This window comes from Mchenga conophoros, linkage group LG3 (assembly GCF_057382185.1).
Source record: "Mchenga conophoros isolate Kocher_MC1m ecotype Shallow Benthic linkage group LG3, M_conophoros_male_GT1.1, whole genome shotgun sequence".
Lineage (NCBI taxonomy): Eukaryota > Metazoa > Chordata > Actinopteri > Cichliformes > Cichlidae > Mchenga > Mchenga conophoros.
Genome location: NC_140528.1, coordinates 4,423,104 through 4,444,306, shown reverse-complemented (window position 1 = coordinate 4,444,306; position 21,203 = coordinate 4,423,104). Strand labels below are relative to the sequence as shown.

The window sequence follows — 21,203 nt, the reverse complement described above, 5'->3', positions numbered from 1 at the left end:
TGGCATGCATGCCACCCTTCTAGATCCTCCCCTGAAGACATGGGGTGGCAAGTGCCACCCCAAAATGATCTCTTGCCACCCCAAGTGCCACCCCAGTTTTGCATATGACGGTGTTGTTTATTAAAATAAGATCGCATTAACAGTTTGAGCGTAGTTACAGTCAGCAGTGAATATAAATGCTAAAACTGAATATATTCCCCGGAAAACAACCCTCATAGGAGCAGGCCAGCAAGTCTCGCACCAGTTGTGACATCACATCCTGTGTCGTGCGACACAGTCGTTGTGGTGCGTTGGTCAGTATCGCTTAATTTTTGTAACTTGATCCATTGTGCTGTGGTCGTTGCAATTTTCCCACCATTTTAATGATGATCCTGCACCGAAGCTCAGAGACACACGAACACACAGAGTGAGATGTTGAAGTAGTTTGAAAATGTGAATTTGTGGAGAGAACTTTGCAAAAAACACCCTCAACAAAGTCGTGGCTTCCAGGTTTGGCTTCTCCTTATCAGCTCGTGTGACGTGAGCATAAGTCTTTGCACAGATAATGTTCATATGTGGATTCCAGGTTTTCTGGAGTTAATTGTGAAAGCAAACATTAGTTCACAGTGATGTTAATTAAGGCCCAAAGTTTAGGAACGAACGTCAGCACTTCACTAATGAATGTAATGCTGATTCATGTGCTTGTTTTGTAATGTGCATGTTGTGCGTTGCTATTTCCCATATTCTTTGGCACTGATAGATGAAGAGTCTCAGGCAGGACCGAGGCTGCCAGCTGCTGACAGTGAGCAGGGAGAGAGCAGCAGAAGCTGGGCAAGAGCAGGGCACCTTCAGCCCCCTTCATCAGTCAGAAATCATTTGGGTGTCTGTGTGAAATGTCTGATTTTTAAAATCTTTTTGTAGACATATTTATTAAATGTTTAACAATTATATAGAAGAAAGACAATGTAAAGAACAAAACATGACAAAACAAAAATGAGTTGAAGTTATGAACTGTTTCTGAGAGACAAATAACACCAGGATCCTTTTTGTGTAGCTGACAGCTGGTAACTGTGCAGGGGCGGGTCTAGCAAAGTGTTGCCAGGGGGGCAGGTAGGGCATTAACAGGGAGAGGGGGGCACAAAGACATACTTTTCTTTCTTGTTCTCATTTAAAATGTCTCACTTTTAATAAATAATTATCTGAATCTTACAACAAACGTTTTCATCTGATGTAAAATGTATAGAAATCCATTATTGTACATAGTCATTTTTTAGGGTCCCATCATAATTTCTTCAGAAGTAAGTACTGCATATGATGCCAGTGTTTCCCACATTTTCTAGATTCTGCACCAGTACTGTGTGTAAAATGCATCAAAAAGTCCGTTTGATTCTTTCTCAGCTGTCTTTCTGTCTCCTTTCACTTTTTAAAGGTTGCCATGTTAGAAAACATATTTTGCCCTGCCGTGCTGTTTATTGATGTGGCAAATGAAAGGTTTATGAAAACATATCTAAATCTGTCATCAGTAATCAGCAATGATCATGTCTCACCTCTAGTCTCTGTCTTAATGTCAGGTTTCCACCGTGTGTTGTAGATGTTCAGGAGGTTAACTCGACCAACAGTCTACTTCCTGTTTAGAATACCAGGACAGGGAGGATGGTGCAGGTTTAAGTTTATTAGACTGATGCATGTATACCAACAAGACAGCGTCCATCACTGTGACAACAGCGTTTGTTTTCATTCAAAGGCTTTATGGTTTTTCCTTTAATACCTGGTGGGCCGGTCTCCAGTCAAAATGCCCGGGACCATTTTTTCTCCCAGTCCAGCCCTGGTCAGGAGTCACAGTCAAGTGTGAGCTGCATGGCCCCTCTGTGAACATTGTGGCTTTCCTAATGGCCCCTGTTGAGTCTAATTGTTGAATGTGTTTCTTAAATTTTACAGGTCTTAGTTCAATCTGTAGGATCAAGACATTCCTTTGATCCTGACCACCTCTCCAGCCACTCTGTGCTGGGGGAGGATTATTGTCGACACATCTCTTGTGAAGATTCTGTTTCTTGTGTGGTCAGCTTCCTGCCCTTTAGTGGCTTCACTGTGTTGTGCACGGTGCACAACCAACCAAGCTGAGATAAACAGTCTGGAGCCCATTTAGTGCTTCATATGAAAGTGTGAGGATTTGAAAGCAAATCTAAAATCAAGCAGGAGTCAGTGTGAGAATGATTTGTGCTTTTCCTCAGTCAGATGCTGGGAGTTTCAGTTCATCCATGTTCAGCGTGCTGTGCTTTGTGTAACAGGAGAATATGACAGTATAAATCAAGTCTTCATGTCACTGAAAGCCTCCACAGTCTGCTATGGAGGTGCATCAGTTTGGATTTACAAGAAGAACATTTCTTAAACCTGCCACAAGATGGCGCTCCAACAGAAGGGATGTCCACAGTGTAACACAGACACACACATACTGTGTGAATGTGTGAGTGAATGGGCTTTCAACACAAGGCTTCTGCTGCTACCTTTAATGACATAATTAGCTAACAAGAACAAACTGTTAATTACCACCAAAGAACGGCTCCAGATTTTAGCTGCTGACCATTTTGTGAAACGTTGATTACATCAGCTTATTGTTGATTTTTCAACCTTAATATCAGCTGCTTTAAAGGAGCCTGGTTCTCTGGCAGTAACACTTTTCTTCACTAGATGCAGTGCAGGCACAGTCTGTGTTTCTAAACTACACACTAATGTTCATTGTTGTGCAGCTAAATCCTCCCTCTGGATGGGAAGAATCCCTGTCAGGCTTCAAACACCTGGCTTGGTGTTCTGGAGCTAATGTGTCACCTGTGAGGACTCTGAGATGAACACACAGCAGACACTTCAGTTCTCCGTCTGTGTGTCCTCAGTTTCCCAGCATGCCTTGGCTGTGGTGGTGGAGGTGAATGAGGGGGAACATGCTGCTCTGTCAGCACTCAGGTTTCATACCTGGTGATCTCAGAGGACAAAGCGGCGTTACAGCAGCGCACGTTGATGAGACCTGATGCTCTGAACAGTTCAGACTTCAGCCTCACTCTGAGAAAACAAACGACTGACTGTCAGCAGCAACTACACCTGCTCCATCAGTGACGGAGAGAAGAACTGAGACTGAGAGACATACAGCTGCAGGTCAAAGGTCAGAAACGCCCGCTCTTTGTACGGGTCAGGAGTTAGTACTGCAGAGGTCAGAGGTCAGCTTGCTGACAAACCATTTGAAACAGTTTGGAGCTAAAAGCACAACAGCAGAGGAAAGAAGAGACACTGCAGAGATGATGCAAAATATTGTGTTTTGTTCTCAGCTGTCAAAAAGTGTAACACACGTGTTCCAGCACAGCCTTTGTGTACTTTCACTTCTCCATACTGTCCATTGGAAATCCTGTTTGTTACTTTTTGATTTCAGTCCATGTGTCCAAAGCAAACTTCTGTCCCACACTTTCTCTGCTGACTCTTCACCGATGCTCAGATGATCTCAGATGATTTCACCAGAACTCATCAAAATTCGGGCTCCACAGAAACCCAGACGTCACTAAACAAGCGTAACAAGCAAAGTGAAAACTGGTCGTTCAGCTTTATTGACCAAAGATAAGCTCACATGTCACCTCATGACACAGACACTTATTTCCACAGCATGCACGAGGACTGACAATAAGTGTCTATAAAGCCACTTCTATCTGCCACACCTGTGCTTCTGTCATGGTTGCTCTCCTCTCACTCTGTCATTTATCCACAGTCTGCCTCCCTCTGCTCCGTCAGCTGACGTCCTCTCTACACCACCTGCTGTGTTTTATCCTGCAAAAACACATTTAAGAAGCGTTGCACCGAGTAACGGGAGGAACTGCTATAAAATCCATTTAAAGGAGGTGGTGCTGAGTGCTGTGACTGGGGTCCCACCACTGACATCACGGGTGGAGGACATGTTGGAAAACTGCTACAAAGTGCTGTGCAGCCAGCAGAGCTTACAGTCTGTCCTGTGTGTCATACAGGCTCTCACACTTAGTGTTTCTGTGACACATTGAAGAGAAGTTTGTGTTGTTCACAGTTGTGCTTGTACTGAGTGACAGCTGACATGACCTAACAGGAATAATGTGTCTGTGCTGAATGAGAAGTAACACACAATGAAGTCTTGATGCATCTCAATCATCCAGGAAAGTGAGTCTGTTGCTTCTGTTCATCTGGACGCAGCGTTTTGTGGGAGAAACGTGTCGTCATCATCAGGTGACGTCTTCAGTCTCAGCTGCAGGTTTCAGTCTTACAAACAGGACATTTGCATAAAGACTGAAAGCAGCTGCAGGAACGATGGGCTGGGAGCTCCGTTCCTTCATCTTAATTATGCAGATTCTCAGGACCATTGATCAACAACCACTGATCCATGTCCATGAGTCCCATTCACAGAGATGTGGGAATGGCTGCAGTCACAGCATGTAAGATGGAAATAAATGAGAAGTATTTAGCTGAAGTGGATTTGATTTATGTTAGTTCTTTTTTAACTTGTAGTTCTACATTGGAAGATTATTGTGATATTGAAATATAAAAATACATTTATATTCTATTATTTTCTCAAAATAAGCGTCACACTCGTGGAAGCCGGTGTAGCCGCCGAAACGCCTGCATTTATGGAGACTTTCAGCCCCAGGTAGGCCAGTTATGGATCTTGGATCCACATTATGTCAGCAGCTGTTCTCCACCGTGAACTGTGTTCAAACAAACACGCTCACGCCTCACAGGCGACAGCTTACAGTCCTGTAGAGATAAAGTGACTTCGTACAGCCCCGACCTGCAGACGCTGTGCGCAGAGGTTCAGGAGCAGAAGTCCCGTTGTAAACATATCACGGCAGACCCGACGATGTTTCCATGAACGCGCTTTTTTTAAAAGTCAGGTCAAGGCTCCAAAAGCCCAAAGGCGATATAACAGTTTGTGTTTGCTACATGGATCATTGTAGTTCAGCTTTCCTTTGTTATATTTCTTTAAGAGCTCAAAATGTGTTCATTACATAAATAAAATGTAATGTAATGTAAGCTCAATGTCCTTACAGCGTAGCGTCTCTTTGATAGAGAAATGCCCAGAGTTACACCATCTATCGTTCACAAACACAGCCAGACCCCCTCCTCCCTTCTTACCACTCTCCGCTGTTCTGTCATAAGAGGCTCAGCAGCTAAAGCAGCACACCTGGGTCTCCCAGCCTATTAAAAGCAGCCCTTTGCTTCACCTGCTTCACTAAACATTATTATTTTAAGCAGAGTGGTGTGATTTATGTAGGCATTGCTGTGTGACAGGATGACTTTTCTTGCACACCCACCAAATGAGGGCGCACATGCTTCCACGCCCACTGGTGACTGCACACATCCTTTCAAGGAAGCATTTCATTCATCCCTAACAAATGGAACAAAACACTGTGCAGCGTGTTCAGGTTTGAACGTGGCCCTGGCCTCTCTCTGCATCCACCTGGCACATGCAACACACATCCACTCCCTGCTGAACTGCTTGTATTTGATGTGTTGAAGTTTTGGTAAAGTTTGAATAAATTCCACTTTATTTATAGGAACATTTCATCTGTGGACTCCTGCTTCCCCTCTCCTTGAGCCAGTTTGTGACGGGAACATGACATAAGAAAAGTAATTTATCCCTTTTTGATTCTGTGTATCTGGCGCTCATCCAGTGAGTTCACACTTGGCAGAAACAGACTGAATTTGTCTGGAGAACTTTGGCTTCAGCCAAGTTAGATAAACACACTGTGTCTCTGTCAAAACAGCAGTGTAGTTGTGGCACCCCTGTGAGGGAATGACCACATGAATATTATTTTGTGTAAAACACTCATGTAACGGGACATTTTTCATTGCTATATGTATTTATTTTCAGTTTCTTTAAGAGGATAGAAAATCCATGTAACAGGGATTCATTTTATGTTAGAAAGCAGTGAGGGCGGAACTTTGGTGCTTGCTCCGGGGTTTCGGGGAGCAGTAAGTGGAGCCCACCTTCCGCTGCTTCCTCAGACACGTTCTGGAGGAAAGCAGAGACGCATCGTGTCTTCCTTACTCTGCTCTTCACCTGCTTTTACAGGTCGGTACACGGTGCTCGCACCGAAAATGTTGTTTATTGTCACCATGGTTACCCACGTTAATGTGAATGGGAGAGTTAAGGCGGTCCGCCAAAGTTATTTATATGTAAACACGGGAGAAAACCAGAGGAGTGTCCCGCGCGACCGCACCGCGAGCCCGCTCGTTAGGTGGAGCGCTCGTGAAGCAGAGTCAGTGCGCTCCTATGCTCTGTGCAAACGTGTTGTAATGCTCCAATCAAATCAGTTCTGTGAGATGTGAATGTTAATAGTTCTGTTAAAGTGACTGAGTAGATTAGCTAGTGTAACACAAGCACTCTGAGCAACTCTGTGTAGCTAACAGAGGCATTCATGGGTTGATTCAACAAGCTGTGTTTCATGATGCACTAAATAGTGATTTTGCCAGTAAATTACTGGAGGGAACAAATGTAATGTATTTACCAATGCTGTTATTGAATAGAACTGTTTAGCCAGTAAGACACTGCAGAAGACAATGTGATGTGTTTATTGATATGATAAAAGGATGTAGCTGTTATGGAAAGAAGTGTGAACTTGAGAAACTGAACCAGTTAAAAAGAGTATATTTCACTGATGTTGTGAAATAAGTAAATGTAATTGATGTGAATGAGGAACCAGCTGAACAGTATATTGAAAGCTCATGTTTAGTGTTTTATAGCATTTATTTGTGTGAAATAAATCAGACTCAGACACGTTCTGGAGGAAAGCAGAGACGCATCGTGTCTTCCTTACTCTGCTCTTCACCTGCTTTTACAGGTAACATATTTGTCATCGAGGTCTTCATCCTTGGGACCCGTAACATAGTAACTTCTTCATTGTTATACTTCTATAGTTTTCCCATTTTGTGAGCTGTGGATGTGGAAAGTGTCTCAGTGACACATCCACATGAAAACGGCGTTACCTTCGTTCATTTGCACGTCAAATGAACGAGCTGTTTGGACTTTAACGTCACAGCTGATGCTTCGATACTCGAACTCAAGAGTTCAGCTTCCACTCAGAGGTACAAGTACACACAGCAAAGATAAACGTGTACACAAGGTGGAACCCACAAGTGCACAGCTCCGACCAGAGATGGGCAGTAATCCGATTACTTTTTTCAAGAAACGAGTAAAGTGAGGGATTACTATTGCAAAAAAGGTAATTAGATTACTGTTACTTTGCCGTAAGCACGCTGCGTTACTGCGTTACTAAAACCGCAGCTGTGTGCAGATGAACAATGGATAATCTATCGAGTGTGGAGAGAGTGTGAGCGTGCAGCGTTTAAAGCGTGGAAGCACTGACCTTACTTTGAGTTTGACTCTGTAAAAAGTGACAAAAACATTAGCATCCGCTGTTCACTGCGTGGGAAGACAACATGCTCACTCACTATGTGTTAATGGGCATGCTTATTTATAACTTTGATAAAATGTCATAAAAATAATTCCATGCCAGCTCACCATTGGTGATCAGGTAGTTTCTGTTCCAGTTCCAGTCCCATAAATCATGAAGCTTGCTGCCAGAAAAGCTTCAAATCTCCTTTGAAAGCTGTTTGTGGTCTTGATTGTGGGAGCTTCAGTTGTCTGACTCCAGCTGCCACACAGTGCTCACTGATATCATTTGCAAAAACCCCAGTGTGACAATATTTATCAGTGAAGCAGAAATCAGGAAGTGACGACTTTTCTTTGAACATTTGCTGAGGCTAAGCTGTGCTTTCTACCACAGTTGGGAATTTCCTGGTTTACAACAAATTATTGTGTCAACACCGCATAAGATTTCAAACTACAGGAAAATCACTGGAGTTATAAGAGGCAGACAACGACACACACACCACATGCATGCTGTTGCTATTTATTGTGGATTAACCTGTCAAGGGCAAGAACAAAAGAATTGTGCCTCAAATACAGGAAATCATAGCTTTCCTGTATTTCCTCCATTGTTGGCATGCTGGTTAGTGCTGTTGCTCCACAGTAAGAAGGTCCTGGGCTAAATTATCCATGAATGTAAACGGCTGTGTGTTTCTATCTGATAGACTGGTGAGCTGTCCAGGGTGTACCCTGCCTGGTAACCTATCACTTCAGGGTTATTTCCCAGCCCTGCTGCAACCAGGATAGAGATAGGAGGATGGTAGTTGTTGTAGACCCATTCAATTTCAATTGAAGGATTAAAATGTTCCAGGAGCTCAACTTACTCCATCTGAACATGTTTCAATCGTGTTTTATGAACACAACATGCAGCTTTACTGAATATGAAAAGGTTGTGTTGATTTAACTCAGTTGTTTAAGTTTCTGCCAAAGCAAAACCTTTGTGTGCAACCAGTGTCCACTATTGAATCAAGTCAATCCAACATGTTTTTGTCAGTGCAAAAGGAGTTACGGTGCCTGTATTCCTGCACAATATTGTCCCGGGAGGGAGGAAAACTTTCTGGTGAAGTTTTGGTTGATTTTTGGGTTTTGCTTGACACTAGGTTGATTTTATCAGTGAGGTTTGGATTGTTTTCTTTCTCTAAGAGAGAGAAAGATGGTTTTATGCTTGGACATGTTTGCAATGGGCCCCAGTATTTGTTACTTTATTAGTATTTTATTGGTTGCGTTTGTTTGTGCTTTTGTTACAGTGCACTGAGATAAGAACATCTGAGAGGTGTGATCCACCGGTGGTGATATTTTGGTATTTTGTGAGTTCCCGATTTAACAAATCAGCTCTTTAATCCAGGCCTGAGAGGTTGAACTTTAAAGCGCTATAAAATATTCTTACTGGAAACAGTGGCAAAGTGTTTTTCTCCATGATTATAATGGGCTTGGGAGAAATTCACTTATATGTGACATTGATCACATGAGAAGTCCTGAGCCTAAAAGGATTGCAGCGAGTCAATCCAGTCCAAAAACAAGGAGCTGTTTTCCTTTAAAATGATGACGTCATCTTGCTGGTGATGGAGGCTCGAATAGGCTGCGCGTGAGACTCCATTATCAGCAATATCTGGTATGAATGTGTGTGGATGTATGCATGTGACTGGACTGTGACGGACTGACGACTAAAAGTTTAACTGACTTGATACTGAGACAAAAACGGTGCCGACTTTAGGATTAGTGAATGTCCACAACAATTCACCCAGCCTGTAGAAGAAGGGTGGAGGTTTTGTCTTGCTTTGTTTGTGCAGGAGCAGAAGGATGACAGAGACTAAAGGGGGAGGCTGTAGCTTCACATGAGTGTGAGCTGCAGACTGAACCCTTTGGTTGCTAATGTTGAGTCACTGATGTTTGCATTAAGAAAATTGTGTTTTATTAGCTGTGTTTTAATTAAGGTATCACATTATATTGTTGGGAATGTTAAATGCTAAAGTGAAGAAAAGCTTTGATTTCACTCATGACTGAACATGTTATTATTAACCATAGCAGGCCACTGTAAAGAGTCAATTAGCTTTTATAGAGGAAAAAAAGGCCAAAAACTCTGTTAATACCTATGAATAACAGGCAATGATAGACTTGTCACATTCAAAATAGAGATATGTAATAACAAACACGGGTCCGTGTCATTTAGGTTCTCCATTGAAATAGTCAATCATTTAGAAAAGTAGAATATATATATATATATATATATATATATATGTCTCAACGCTGTTTCTCAATAATATTAAAAACCTAAAAACTATTGTTGTGGAAGATAGAAGTCACTGTGACAGCCCTCTGACTGTGGAGGACGTTTGTAATCCTATTTCTGCACTTAAGGCCAACAAATCTCCCGGCACAGATGGTTTAACTGCAGAGTTTTATGAATCATTTTCTAATCTCCTGGCTCCGTTCTTACTGCAGCTTTTCATAGGAAGTGTAGAGAATAACATCCTCCCTCCTACTCTTACTCAGGGTCTCATAACACTTATTCCAAAGCCAAACAAAGACTTACTTCTTATTGATAATTGGAGACCCATCTGTCTGCTCAATGATGACTATGAGATTATGGCTTTAGTACTTGCTAACAGAATGAAAGAGTTCTTGGACACAATTATCGATGAGACACAATCAGGCTTTATGAGAAACAGACACCTTTCTAAGAACATGAGACTGGTTTTAGATCTACTTGATTACTCTGATTTGGTATCTGACTATAGCTTCATTCTCTTCCTGGATTTTTAAAAGGCTTTTGATACAATTGAACATCAATTTATTTTTCAGTCTTTGGAAAAATTTGGCATTTTTCTGTAAAGCTATCAAAACCTTGTACACGAATGGCAATAGCTCAATTAAAATGATTAAGACTCCACCCCGAGATTTGACCTGTTATACAAGGAATCAGCACAGCTGATAAGGAGCTCATCATCAGCCAGCTAGCTGATGACACCACACTCTTCTTGAAGAATGCAAATCAAATCCGTCCAGCCCTTAGTGTTATTAGTGATTTCTCTGAGGCATCTGCTTTATGTCGAAATCTAAAAAAATGTGAATTACTAGCAATTAAAGGCTGCACTGCAAATGCTCTCTGTAACATTTCTGTTAAACAAGAAGTCACATATCCAGGACTGTTGATATCCAAAGACCAAAAGTCAAGATGCTCGTCAAACTTGTCAAACAGTGTTGGGGAATTCTCAATGGTGCTTGGTGCCATACCCTCAGGGACTTTAATGTTATATAAAAACACTGACAGCTCAATATCTGCCTCAGTCACTCTCCCTGATCCAGCTGAGTCAGCAGTGGGAAAAATCTGCTTTTCACAGGAACTTGGTAACAGCAATAAGAGAATACGTAGTTTATTCCAAGAAGATATCATGTCTCTCCCATATATAGAATATCTTACTGGAACCGACATGTTCCAGATATCACCTGGAAGACAGTCTGGATGATCCCATAAATATCTAATTGTGAACAAGGTGAAGGAAATCTCCTATAAAATTCTTCATAAATGTTACCCAGCCAGTCACTATATGGTAACATTTAAAAGAGACATAAATACTAATTGAACTTTCTGTGGGGATCATCCAGAAACTGTGGCACATCTCTTTTGGTTCCTCTACAGAGAGATTCTGGAAGAATTTAGCAGTTTTGTTATTGTCCATATTTTAAGGGAGTTTTCTTTACGATGGAAAATGTTTTATTCTTTTTCTTTAAGTTCCCCAGGAAGAATGATAAATGTTTTTTTATAAAATATTTGTTAATACTTTTAGCTATTTTATATCCATGAATGTAAGTTTATTAATAAAACACCATATTTCTGCCTTTTTATAAGGATATGAATTGTACATACAATCAATTTCAGACTCAACCAACAAAAAGCCTCTCAGAACAATATTTATATGTTGATTTTTTTCGCCTACTCATATCATCATTTTTTTACTCCTGGTTCTGTATGTTCATGTTCTGTTCTTTTGTAAACTTCATCTGTTTGTATGTTGTATACTCATTGTGTTTCAATAAAGTTCGATTTAAAAAAAGGTACGTTCTAAACGAAGCTTCAGACGTCACTGATCACGTGACTCTGGCCAAACGAATCAAGCCTCGACACGGTGCTTCTGAAGCAGCGCGTTGATCTTTCTGACACACGCACCGGAGCGTCAGCTTCAAGCGGACCATCACTACGTCTCACATCTAAAGGTGTCAAGGTAACTTTGAACTGAGTTCAGTCAATCTGGAGTTTTTCCAAGTTTTCTGTTGCTCTCTGTGAGAGAAGAGCGTTAAAGGCGGGGCTCTCCAGAGTCCAGCAAAACAGGAAACCACAGCTGGGTGTGTGTAAGTGTGCAAACCAATAGAATGCATCGTGGTGGGGGGGGCATCACGGGCAAGAAAAAAATAAAATAATCGGTCGTACCCATGCTTCCCCGACGTCATGCCAGCGCATATTGGGAAATTCGTAGGCACCGATCGGTTTTCTATCAGCCATTTGCTGGGAGTAAGGGCGCCCTCCGTTTGCGAGGTGCGCCTGCTGCTGGCGGCACAGGGAGGAGAGGGCGGGGCGGCGGGGAGTCTCTGGCTGGCTGGAGCGGCATCTAATAACCAACTCGCAAAACAAAATAAAAACAACAAACAGATATTATGATACAGACTTATAATCTGCACCCATGTTTTTTCTAAATTCTATAAAGTGAGCGCGAGAGCCCTCGGTGCGCCTGCGCGCTGCTGAAGTCAAAGTAAACTTTATTGTCATCTCCGCTACAGACAGTCCAGCATATAGAGAGACGAGACGACGAGGCTGCAGTTACAGCGGTGCAAGTAAACAAACAATAAATATAAGAAGAGTAAGAAAATAAATCTACACTTTAGGACTCGGGGTAAAGGATCAATAACAATTTAATTTATAATTTACAGTTTGATGATTTAAAGTCTCACACAACCCGTCAAAAGGGGCGGGGCCGGCTGCTTCCAAGTAGAGCACATTTCATTTATAATGATGTAAATCCAAGCCCATCATGGATTCACGATCTGAATCCTGGGTTGTGTGAAATCCCAGAAATCAACCTTAGACAAAGTGAATCTGTGAACTAAGGTGTAGGTCTGTTAGGTTAATTGTGCTGATCCTCGGGTTGGGGGATTTGTGTTTGTACTGGAGCGCAAAATTCAAACCAATGGAAGATGGACAACAAAAGTTCAAAGCCATCAGGTGCTCAGGTTAGAAAAAAGAGAAAAGATGCAGGTAAGCAGACGTGTGATTGGATAATGGCAGCTCATCCTGAACCAATCAGACTAAACTCCAAACAATACATTATGTTACAGATTTTAATATTAATTAGTCATTGTTACTTGTTGATTTGTCCTTTTCTCATTGTGTGACGAATTATGACGACTGTTTGGTAGCTGTTATTGTCTCTCTCTCTTCATGTGTGTTTCTCTGGTGAAACAATAGTTTTGTGTTAATTTTAGGGCTGCACGATTTTGCATAAAATGAGAATCACGATTTTTTGGCTTAGAATTGAGATCATGATTCTCTCATAACAATAAATAAACATAAAACAACAAATGTCTCACGTTTTGTTGTTGCAGCAAAATGTTGTCCTGCTTGAAATTCCGTCTCCACCGTTGCTCGACGCTGCGTGTACAGAGCAGGTAGTGCAACAATAGAAAAATAGTTGCGGGACGGCACTGTGTAGCGTTTGTCTAGGGTGTTGATCGTTTTCCTAAATCCCTCGTTTTGTACAGTGTTGATGGAGCCATATCTTTGGTCAGGTGATAAGTGATAGCCTCCGTGATGTCTTTGTGCCTGCGGGAGTTCGACGTGTATAGGGAAGCGCTGTATAAGGTTCCCGTTATTGATGTTTGGGTGGTTGACCGGGACGGATTTTCTCCTGTCACTTTCTCGTCATCCCTGACGTGCTCTCCGTTGTTGTTTCCCTGCTAATTTTAGCATCACACGGCACAGCTTCTGTATCACGTGGTATAAGGCTCCGCCCTTGTCATTTGTTGAGCAGGAAGAGTGAGCGCTTGTTTTCATGCAGAGTACGTCCCGGATCAAAATGCGGTACATTTGATCCCTGTTGTCTTTGCTTGATGATTGGTTTGAGTCTTGACAATCCACATTGCTGGCGTTGCATCTTTCAATGCCAGCAATGGCAGGTATCAGTGCTCAAACCTTTTGTGTTTGTTTCCAACAAGTTGCCCACCTCGGGAAACAAAAATGTGTTCTTTTACTTGTCAGATGAACATATGAGACACTTTGACTCTTCAGTGCAGTGTGGAGCCTAACAAAGATCTGTTTTGTGTCCCAGCTGATCAGCAGGAGGAGGAGAGTCTGACGGAGCAGCAGAGGAACATTTTCAGCTACTTGGACTCAGCTCAGCCACTACAGAGGAAACAATGAGCTCAACACAGAAGGTGACAGACAGAGCAGGACCATATGACCAAAGATATTTATCACCATATACATTTGAACATTTGCCATAACGATGTAGCTGACGATAGAATTGACACCAGACAAAATACTTTACAGCTGCACAACTTTATTAAAAACCCATCAATGTATTTTCACTGAAACAAGCAGCTGTTGTTTATGTGCATTAAAGTTATATAAAAATGTAACAGTGCAAATGCAAATTCCTCGCTGACAGTTTAACCAAAAGGCGTTTCCAGTGGAAACTGGCCGACACATCCTGAGCATAACCATGTATAATATCCACTAAACTTCAGAAGAGGTTATACAGTCGTGGCCAAAAGGTTTGAGAATTGCATAAATATTGGAACCTGGAGAAGTTGCTGCTTAAGTTTTTATAATAGCATTTTGCCTGCACTCCAGAATGTTATGAGGAGTGATCAGATGAACTGCATCGTCCTTCTTTGCCATGAAAACGAACTTAATCCCCAAAAAGCCTTACCACTGCATTACATTGCTGTCATCAAAGGACCTGCTGAGACCATTTCAGTGATCGTCTTCTTAACTCAGGTGAGAATGTTGGCGAGCACGAGGCTGGAGATCATCATGGCTGTATCCCGATTCAGGTTCTGCAGCTTTAAAGTCCTCAAGGGCCGCGTACTCAAAGACCGCTAAGGCCGAAGTGCGAGGCTCGTAGGCTCGTGAAATGGGACGTCTAGCCTCCGTCGCGCTGCCCAGGTTGCCTAGCAACCATGATACTAACAGCTGGAAACGTTTCATACAGCTTTGTTTGACAGAAATGAAGGAGAACATATTTAGTTCATTTGTTTCTACATGAGCTCTGTGTGATTTGATGAGTATCTGAGGCTGAGACCACAGGACTGTGAAACATGATTGTTGGGCTTCATTTCTGTGCTGCTGGCTCTTCCTCCTCCTCTTCCTCACACACTGCTGAGTTTGTCCTGGTGGATCATCAGGGCTGCAAAGCCTCACAGATGATGTGCAGCAGTGGCTCCCTCAGTCTGTCCTCACTCTGGACACTTGCAGTCGTCACACATGGAAATCAAATGTGTGATAAGCTGCAGGATTCAAACACAAGTGTAACTTATAAACACATGTTCATACTTTTATTCCACAATCAGAGAGAAAGAAACAGAGAGAGAGTGCAGGACAGACAGACAGGTGACAGTCTCAGGTGTACACACTGCTACACAACAGCACCAGAGAAGCAGGATTTAGTGTTTGTGTTATTACGAGTGTAAACAAGAAGAGTTCCAGATGGTGCAGTGGACACATGTGTGACTGCTGTGATTAAAGCATCTTTCTTTCAGCTTAACGAGTGAACCGTCAGCTCGTTCAAACACACGTTAAAGTGCGTTTGGCTCGACACCACCGAACAGAGGCAGCAATATAACACAGCTAACATTAACAGTGCAGTGGATCCTGCTTGTGCCGTGATGTTCAGGACTGCAAACCGAGCAGCATCACTGACTTTCAGCTTGTTGTGTTTGTGGATATATGACTGACTTTAATTATCCACAAAATCATCACATTCTCTGTCAGATGAAGGTCGACTATTGAACGGCGTATATTTTAAAGGCTTTAAAACCAAGTTAACGCTGAAAGTACAAACATCACTAATGTCACATAACTCTGCCGACAAGGCATAGCTATGGCTATGAAATGCTCTTTGTGTATCACTTCTTCATTATGAAAGATGTCATTAATGCACTAGTAATGTCTCATCTGGAGTATTGTTCAATCATTTGGTCAGCAGCTAATAAGACAGATCTTAACAGACTTCAGTTAGTCCAGAATAAGGCGTCCAGATTAGTGTGAAGATGTTCATACTATACTAATATTGATAAAATGCATAATAACCTTTCTTGGCTTCCTGTACAGGCTAAAATATTCTATGGCTTACTTGTAGTTCTAAAGAAAGCAATTCTGTTAAACACACCACATTTATTCTGCTCAGCTGCAGTATCCAGATGAAATACATCATCATATTACACAGTTTTCAACAAGCTGCAATTTAGTAAATGCTCGAGTTAAAAGTAACGTTTTGTAAAACTTTTACATTTAGAGCAACTTTTAAGTGGAATAAGTTGCCTTAAAAAATTAGAGAATTATTCAAAACTTCAATGAACACTTAAAAGCCGATTTACAGAGCTTTTAGTTGTTGTAAATATTGTAAGACATGATTTGTTTTTGAAATTTGTGTAATGTGCCTCAATGTTATTGATATTTATCATCAACATTATGAACTTTATTTATAAAGCACTTTAAAACAACCACAGCTGACACAAAGTGCTGTACATTGGAACTGTAAAATAAAATTACATGAGATATAAATGAAACACAAATAAAAGAAGAGTGAAATCATTAAATAACTACTTCAATTAAAAAAGAAACTAAGTCTCACTGAGGTTAAAAGCCAAGGAATAAAAGTGGGTTTTAAGACGTGATTTAAAAGTGGACAGTGAAGGGGCCTCTCTAACGTGCATGGGCAAATCATTCCATAACTTTGGAGCCACAATAGAGAAGGCCCCGCCCCCTCTGAGCTTCCTCCTGGATCTCGGTACCTCCAGGAGCAGCTGGTCAGCTGACCTGTAAGACCGACAGGGTGTGTGGAGATGAAGAAGCTCAGAGAGGTAAGGCGGGGCAAGACTGTGAAGGCATTTAAAAACAAACATAAGAATTTTAAAATGAACTCTAAAAGACACAGGCAGCCAGTGCAGAGAGGCTAGCACGGGGGTTATATGCTCTCTTTTTTGAGTTCCTTTTAGGAGTCGTGCAGCCGCATTTTGAACCAGCTGCAGACGTGAGAGCAATGACTGACTGACCCCCACATAAAGTGAGTTACAGTAGTCCAGGCGGGAAGAAATAAAAGCATGGATCACTGTTTCAAGGTGCTGCCTCGAAAGAAAAGATTTTACTCTTGCCAGTCACCTTAAATGATAAAAACCGGACTTCACCACTGCTCTGATTTGGTTGTCCAATTTAAAATCACTGTCCAACTTAAAACCAAGGTCAGTAACCACAGATTTAAAATAGACTTCCAGGGATTCTAAAACAACAGGGGAGGACTCACAGGGACCACTGGGTCCAAACACCAACAGCTCTGTTTTCTTTTCATTAAAATTTAAAAAGTTTAGAGCCAAACAAGCTTTAATGTCATCTAGACATGTCAAGGGAGGTTTTATGGAGATGCCATCCATGTGTTTTAGTGTCAAATAAAGTTGGCAGTCATCGGCATAACAATGAAATGAGATCCCATGCCTTCTAAGTATAGAACCCAGTGGCCCTAAAATTGAGCCCTGTGGGACGCCGCATGACAGAGGAGCAGAAGACGATTCGTAACCGAGAAGGCTGACAGAGAAATATTATTATTATTATTATTATTATTGATTGCTTATATTTGAACAATTGTGAAACCTCACTGTGGATGTAAGAGTGAAATTATGTGGATATCTTGAATCCACTTTATTGTGTAATATTTTATGTGAGTATTTGACGGAAGACGAGCAACATCTGTTGTGGAAGCTAACGGGGTTCCTTTAGAATAAACAAACATAGGATTTATTATCACTGAATAATTCTGTATAAATCTATACAAATTATAGAAATATGTAATAGGAAACAACAAAATAATCTAAATTATAAAATAATGTGTGTGTGTGTGTGTGTGTGTGTGTGTGTGTGTGTGTGTGTGTGTGTACAATCAGGAGGGATGGGCATGATTTTAGTGTTTGAACAGTCATGAATTATCTTTAACAGCAGGTTGGATGTAATGTGGTAGAACTACCAGCAGGTGGGGATAAGAGACCTTTAAGGTGTTTGGTGCCACGCTCCACCTTCAGGTTTAAAACTAGTGTTAATGGAGTTTGAAGGTTGAGTTTGTTCCACGACTGCATTTCACTCACTGCCTCTGTTTGTATCTCTGTCACTGCAGGACCAACATGGAGCCAGAAGTCAGCGCTCTCAGGAGGCCGACAAACCTCACAGAAGAAAGGGAGAGAAAAAACACACCTGTGACGAGTGTGGGAAGGGTTTTACTGTGAGGGCTAAACTAAAACGGCATCAGGTCATCCACACTGGAGAGAGACCGTTCAGCTGTGACTTGTGTGGGAAGGGTTTTACTGTGAGGGCTTCACTAAAACAGCATCAGGTCATCCACACTGGAGAGAGACCGTTCAGCTGTGACTTGTGTGGAAAGTCTTTTTCCTTGAAGGGTTACCTAAAACAACACCAACTCATCCACAGTGGAGTTAAAGCGTACAGCTGTGATCAGTGTGGCAGAGCTTTTACTCAAAGTAGCCACTTACAGAATCATCTAGTTACCCACTCTGGAATTAAGCCATACAGCTGTGACTTGTGTGGGAAGGGTTTTACTGTGAGGGTTTCACTAAAACAGCATCAGGTCATCCACACTGGAGAGAGACCGTTGAGCTGTGACTTGTGTGGAAAGTCTTTTTCCTTGAAGGGTTCCCTAATAAAACACCAGCTCATCCACAGTGGAGTTAAAGCGTACAGCTGTGATCAGTGTGGCAGAGCTTTTACTCACAGTAGCCACTTACAGAAGCATCTAGTTACCCACTCTGGAATTAAGGCATACAGCTGTGACATCTGTGGAAAAACTTTCAGCCAGAGAGGGTACCGAAATGAACACCTACGCATTCACAACAGACATGATGTGTACTGCTGTGAACAGTGTGGCAAATACTTTACAACAGACGCACAGTTACAACGACACATGTTTACCCACACTGAGGAGAGACCTTATCAATGTGACCTGTGTGAGAAGACTTTTAAATCTCCACGTCACCTGAGAGAACACAAACAGATCCACACCAGAAAGAGACTCTACAAGTGCAGCTACTGTGAGGTATGTATTTATATTGTTATCTTGTCATTTTAGCCTGACTGTTTGGAACAACTCTGCTCATTAAACTGTGTTAGCATGTTAGCAATTCTACTGCATGGAAAAGCAGCTCTGAGTGATTATTCAGATTTTCCTTTCAGTTATGATTTTAGTATTACTGTAGTATTATGGTGGTAGTATTGTAGTTATTGCAGCCCAGTAAACTGAGTGTGTTAACTGAAACAGTCAAATGTAGTTGGACGTCTGCAGAGATGCTCTTTATTTCAGGCGACGTTCAGGATACAAATGTTGAAGGACTGACTTACACTGTCTTTGTGTCTTTGTTTAGAAGCAGAGCGACACAGATGGATCCAGTTCTCAACCCTGTCATCACTGTGGTGGTGGGAAAGACTTTCATTGTGACCTCTGTGGAAAAACTTTCAGTCGGCAAAATACCCTAAAAGTACATCAACGTAGACACACTGGAGACAAACTGAAATACTGCAAAGAATGTGGGAGAAACTTCACCACAACAAGTGAGTTAAAACAACATGAACTGATTCACAGTGGGGTTAAAAAGCACCTCTGTGATCAGTGTGGGTCATCCTTCACCACTGCAAGGGACCTTAAAACACACAAACGAGTCCACACAGGAGAGAAACCACACAAGTGCAGACACTGTGAGAGAAGCTTCTCACAGTCAGGTAGTCGTAACATTCATGAACGTACACACATGGAAGGAAACTACAGCTGTGACCAGTGTGACAAGAGCTTCAGGAATCTCAGTTCATACTCTGAACACAAACGATCCCACGTTACTAATAAACTGTTTCACTGTTACCAATGTGCCCAAACATTCACCTCATTGTCTGCTCTGTGCAAACATCAGCGCGATCACTCAGGGCTGAAATCACTCCCATCACTGGATCACAGTGAATCTGAAGACACAGAAAGATCCTCTGGTTTCTGTGTCAGACTCAAAAAGCTTGAGATCAGGCTCCACAGAGTTCAGATAGAATCATTTAAACTTGTGTTGAACTGAACTGGTTGCTGGGATGAACTTCTACATAATACAGATCTACATGGGATCTTCTTTTCTGTTGTTTTACTGAGTCAGTTTTGTCCTTTTTTCTCTGTCCTGGTTTTGCTCGTCTGTAAATGATTGAAACTCAGTCAAATAGTTCATTGTTCTCCAGCAAAACGTTTTGGAAACTCATGTTTAACCTTTAAAACTCTGACATGTTTTAGCACACAAGGCTTCATCAGGGAGTTCACTCATGATTGGACCATGAGAACAAAGGTTTTTAGTTCTTTCAAAGAGAGTCTTGGAGATGTTTGATGTTTCTGTTTTTCTGAAACCACCTGAAAGAAAAACTATTTTTCTTGCTTTATGTAGTGTGGAAGTTTTTAATGTTTCTTCATCTGTGATGTTCTTGAATGTGTTCACGTGAAGATGGTACAAATAAACTGTCCTTTCAGCTTTAGCTCCTAATTTATTCATTATTTATGGATGTAGCACAGCAGCCGTCTCTTGATTAACACATGGAGGGCTCGGGATCTGATGGTGTCGTCTCCCTAATTTGCCCACTCAGTAAATCTCACTCATGGCCAAGAAATTGAAATAAACCTTGTTTCCCTGCTGGATAGTGATCCACTGTAACTCTGCTCCTCCTTCCTGTTTAGGATTTCTGTGGCTGAAGTAAAATTCCCTCCATCCATCACTTATCCCAGCTAACCCAAAGTGAAATAAAGTTTTGCTCGTCTTAAAAAAGCATTACAATAATGGGCATTACCAATGCAAACTGAATGATACAGAAGATGAAAGAAGAGACTTTGATCAGTTAATAAAGCTCATGGTCTGGATTCATTGTGGCTGCTACACAGATACTTCTGGGTCACTTCTCTCAGTTAGGAACCTTCCTCACCAAACTGACTGTTGGACCACACCCCTGGTTTCATGAGAAATTGTTTCAGCCATGATTTCTCTTCCTGTATTTCAGAGTAAAGACTGAAGTGACAAATGGAAGCATGTTTAAAAAACACAATGTGAGAGAGACGTTGAGGTCCTTAGAAGTTACCCTGGGTTTTTCTGTCACCCTGCTAGATGTTACACACCTTGTTATTGGACTGATTTCTACTGCTGGACTACTCCTGCGGAGAGTAACAATACTCTTACTAATTAGCTCCCTTTCACAGCTTTGGGGATATTTATTTCTGTGTTTGCAGCGCTGTGAGCCAGAACAGCGAGAGAAAAATCTGCAACAGCGACGAGCCGAATGCTTACGTGAATCGCAGCAGCTGCACATGTGCTACGCTGAATTAGAGGATATCTTTGCTCTGGATTTCTATTTCTACTTTTTCATTTCTATATGATTCTTCTTGCATCTAAACAAAGATGATTCAATTTGCTAAATGTTGATGGCTCTTCGTGCTCAGGTGTAAATGAGACGTAATATTTGCTCTTGGTTTGGTTCTCCTGTACAGAACCTTGCAGTACAACAGAAACC

The 21,203-nt window shown here is 41.7% G+C and overlaps 1 protein-coding gene across 1 annotated transcript; it reads left to right on the top strand.

Annotated features, from left to right (window-relative positions):
- The first annotated feature begins 14,208 nt into the window (after window positions 1-14,208).
- Window positions 14,209-20,180, top strand: LOC146577042 (uncharacterized). Its single transcript, XM_085268170.1, has 3 exons — window positions 14,209-14,402; window positions 17,788-18,720; window positions 19,046-20,180. Exons 1-3 carry the CDS (start codon window positions 14,262-14,264, stop codon window positions 19,736-19,738), a joined length of 1,767 nt encoding a protein of 588 aa, XP_085124296.1. The 5' UTR covers window positions 14,209-14,261; the 3' UTR covers window positions 19,739-20,180.
- The last annotated feature ends 1,023 nt before the right edge of the window (window positions 20,181-21,203 follow it).

Excerpts from the sequence above, each read along its gene's own strand:
- LOC146577042 (XM_085268170.1), top strand. The coding sequence starts at position 14,262 with ATGAGGAGTGATCAGATGAACTGCATCGTCCTTCTTTGCCATGAAAAC. Across the intron at positions 14,403-17,787 it reads TGATCGTCTTCTTAACTCAG|GACCAACATGGAGCCAGAAG; the intron begins GTGAGAATGTTG and ends CTGTCACTGCAG. Across the intron at positions 18,721-19,045 it reads ACAAGTGCAGCTACTGTGAG|AAGCAGAGCGACACAGATGG; the intron begins GTATGTATTTAT and ends GTCTTTGTTTAG.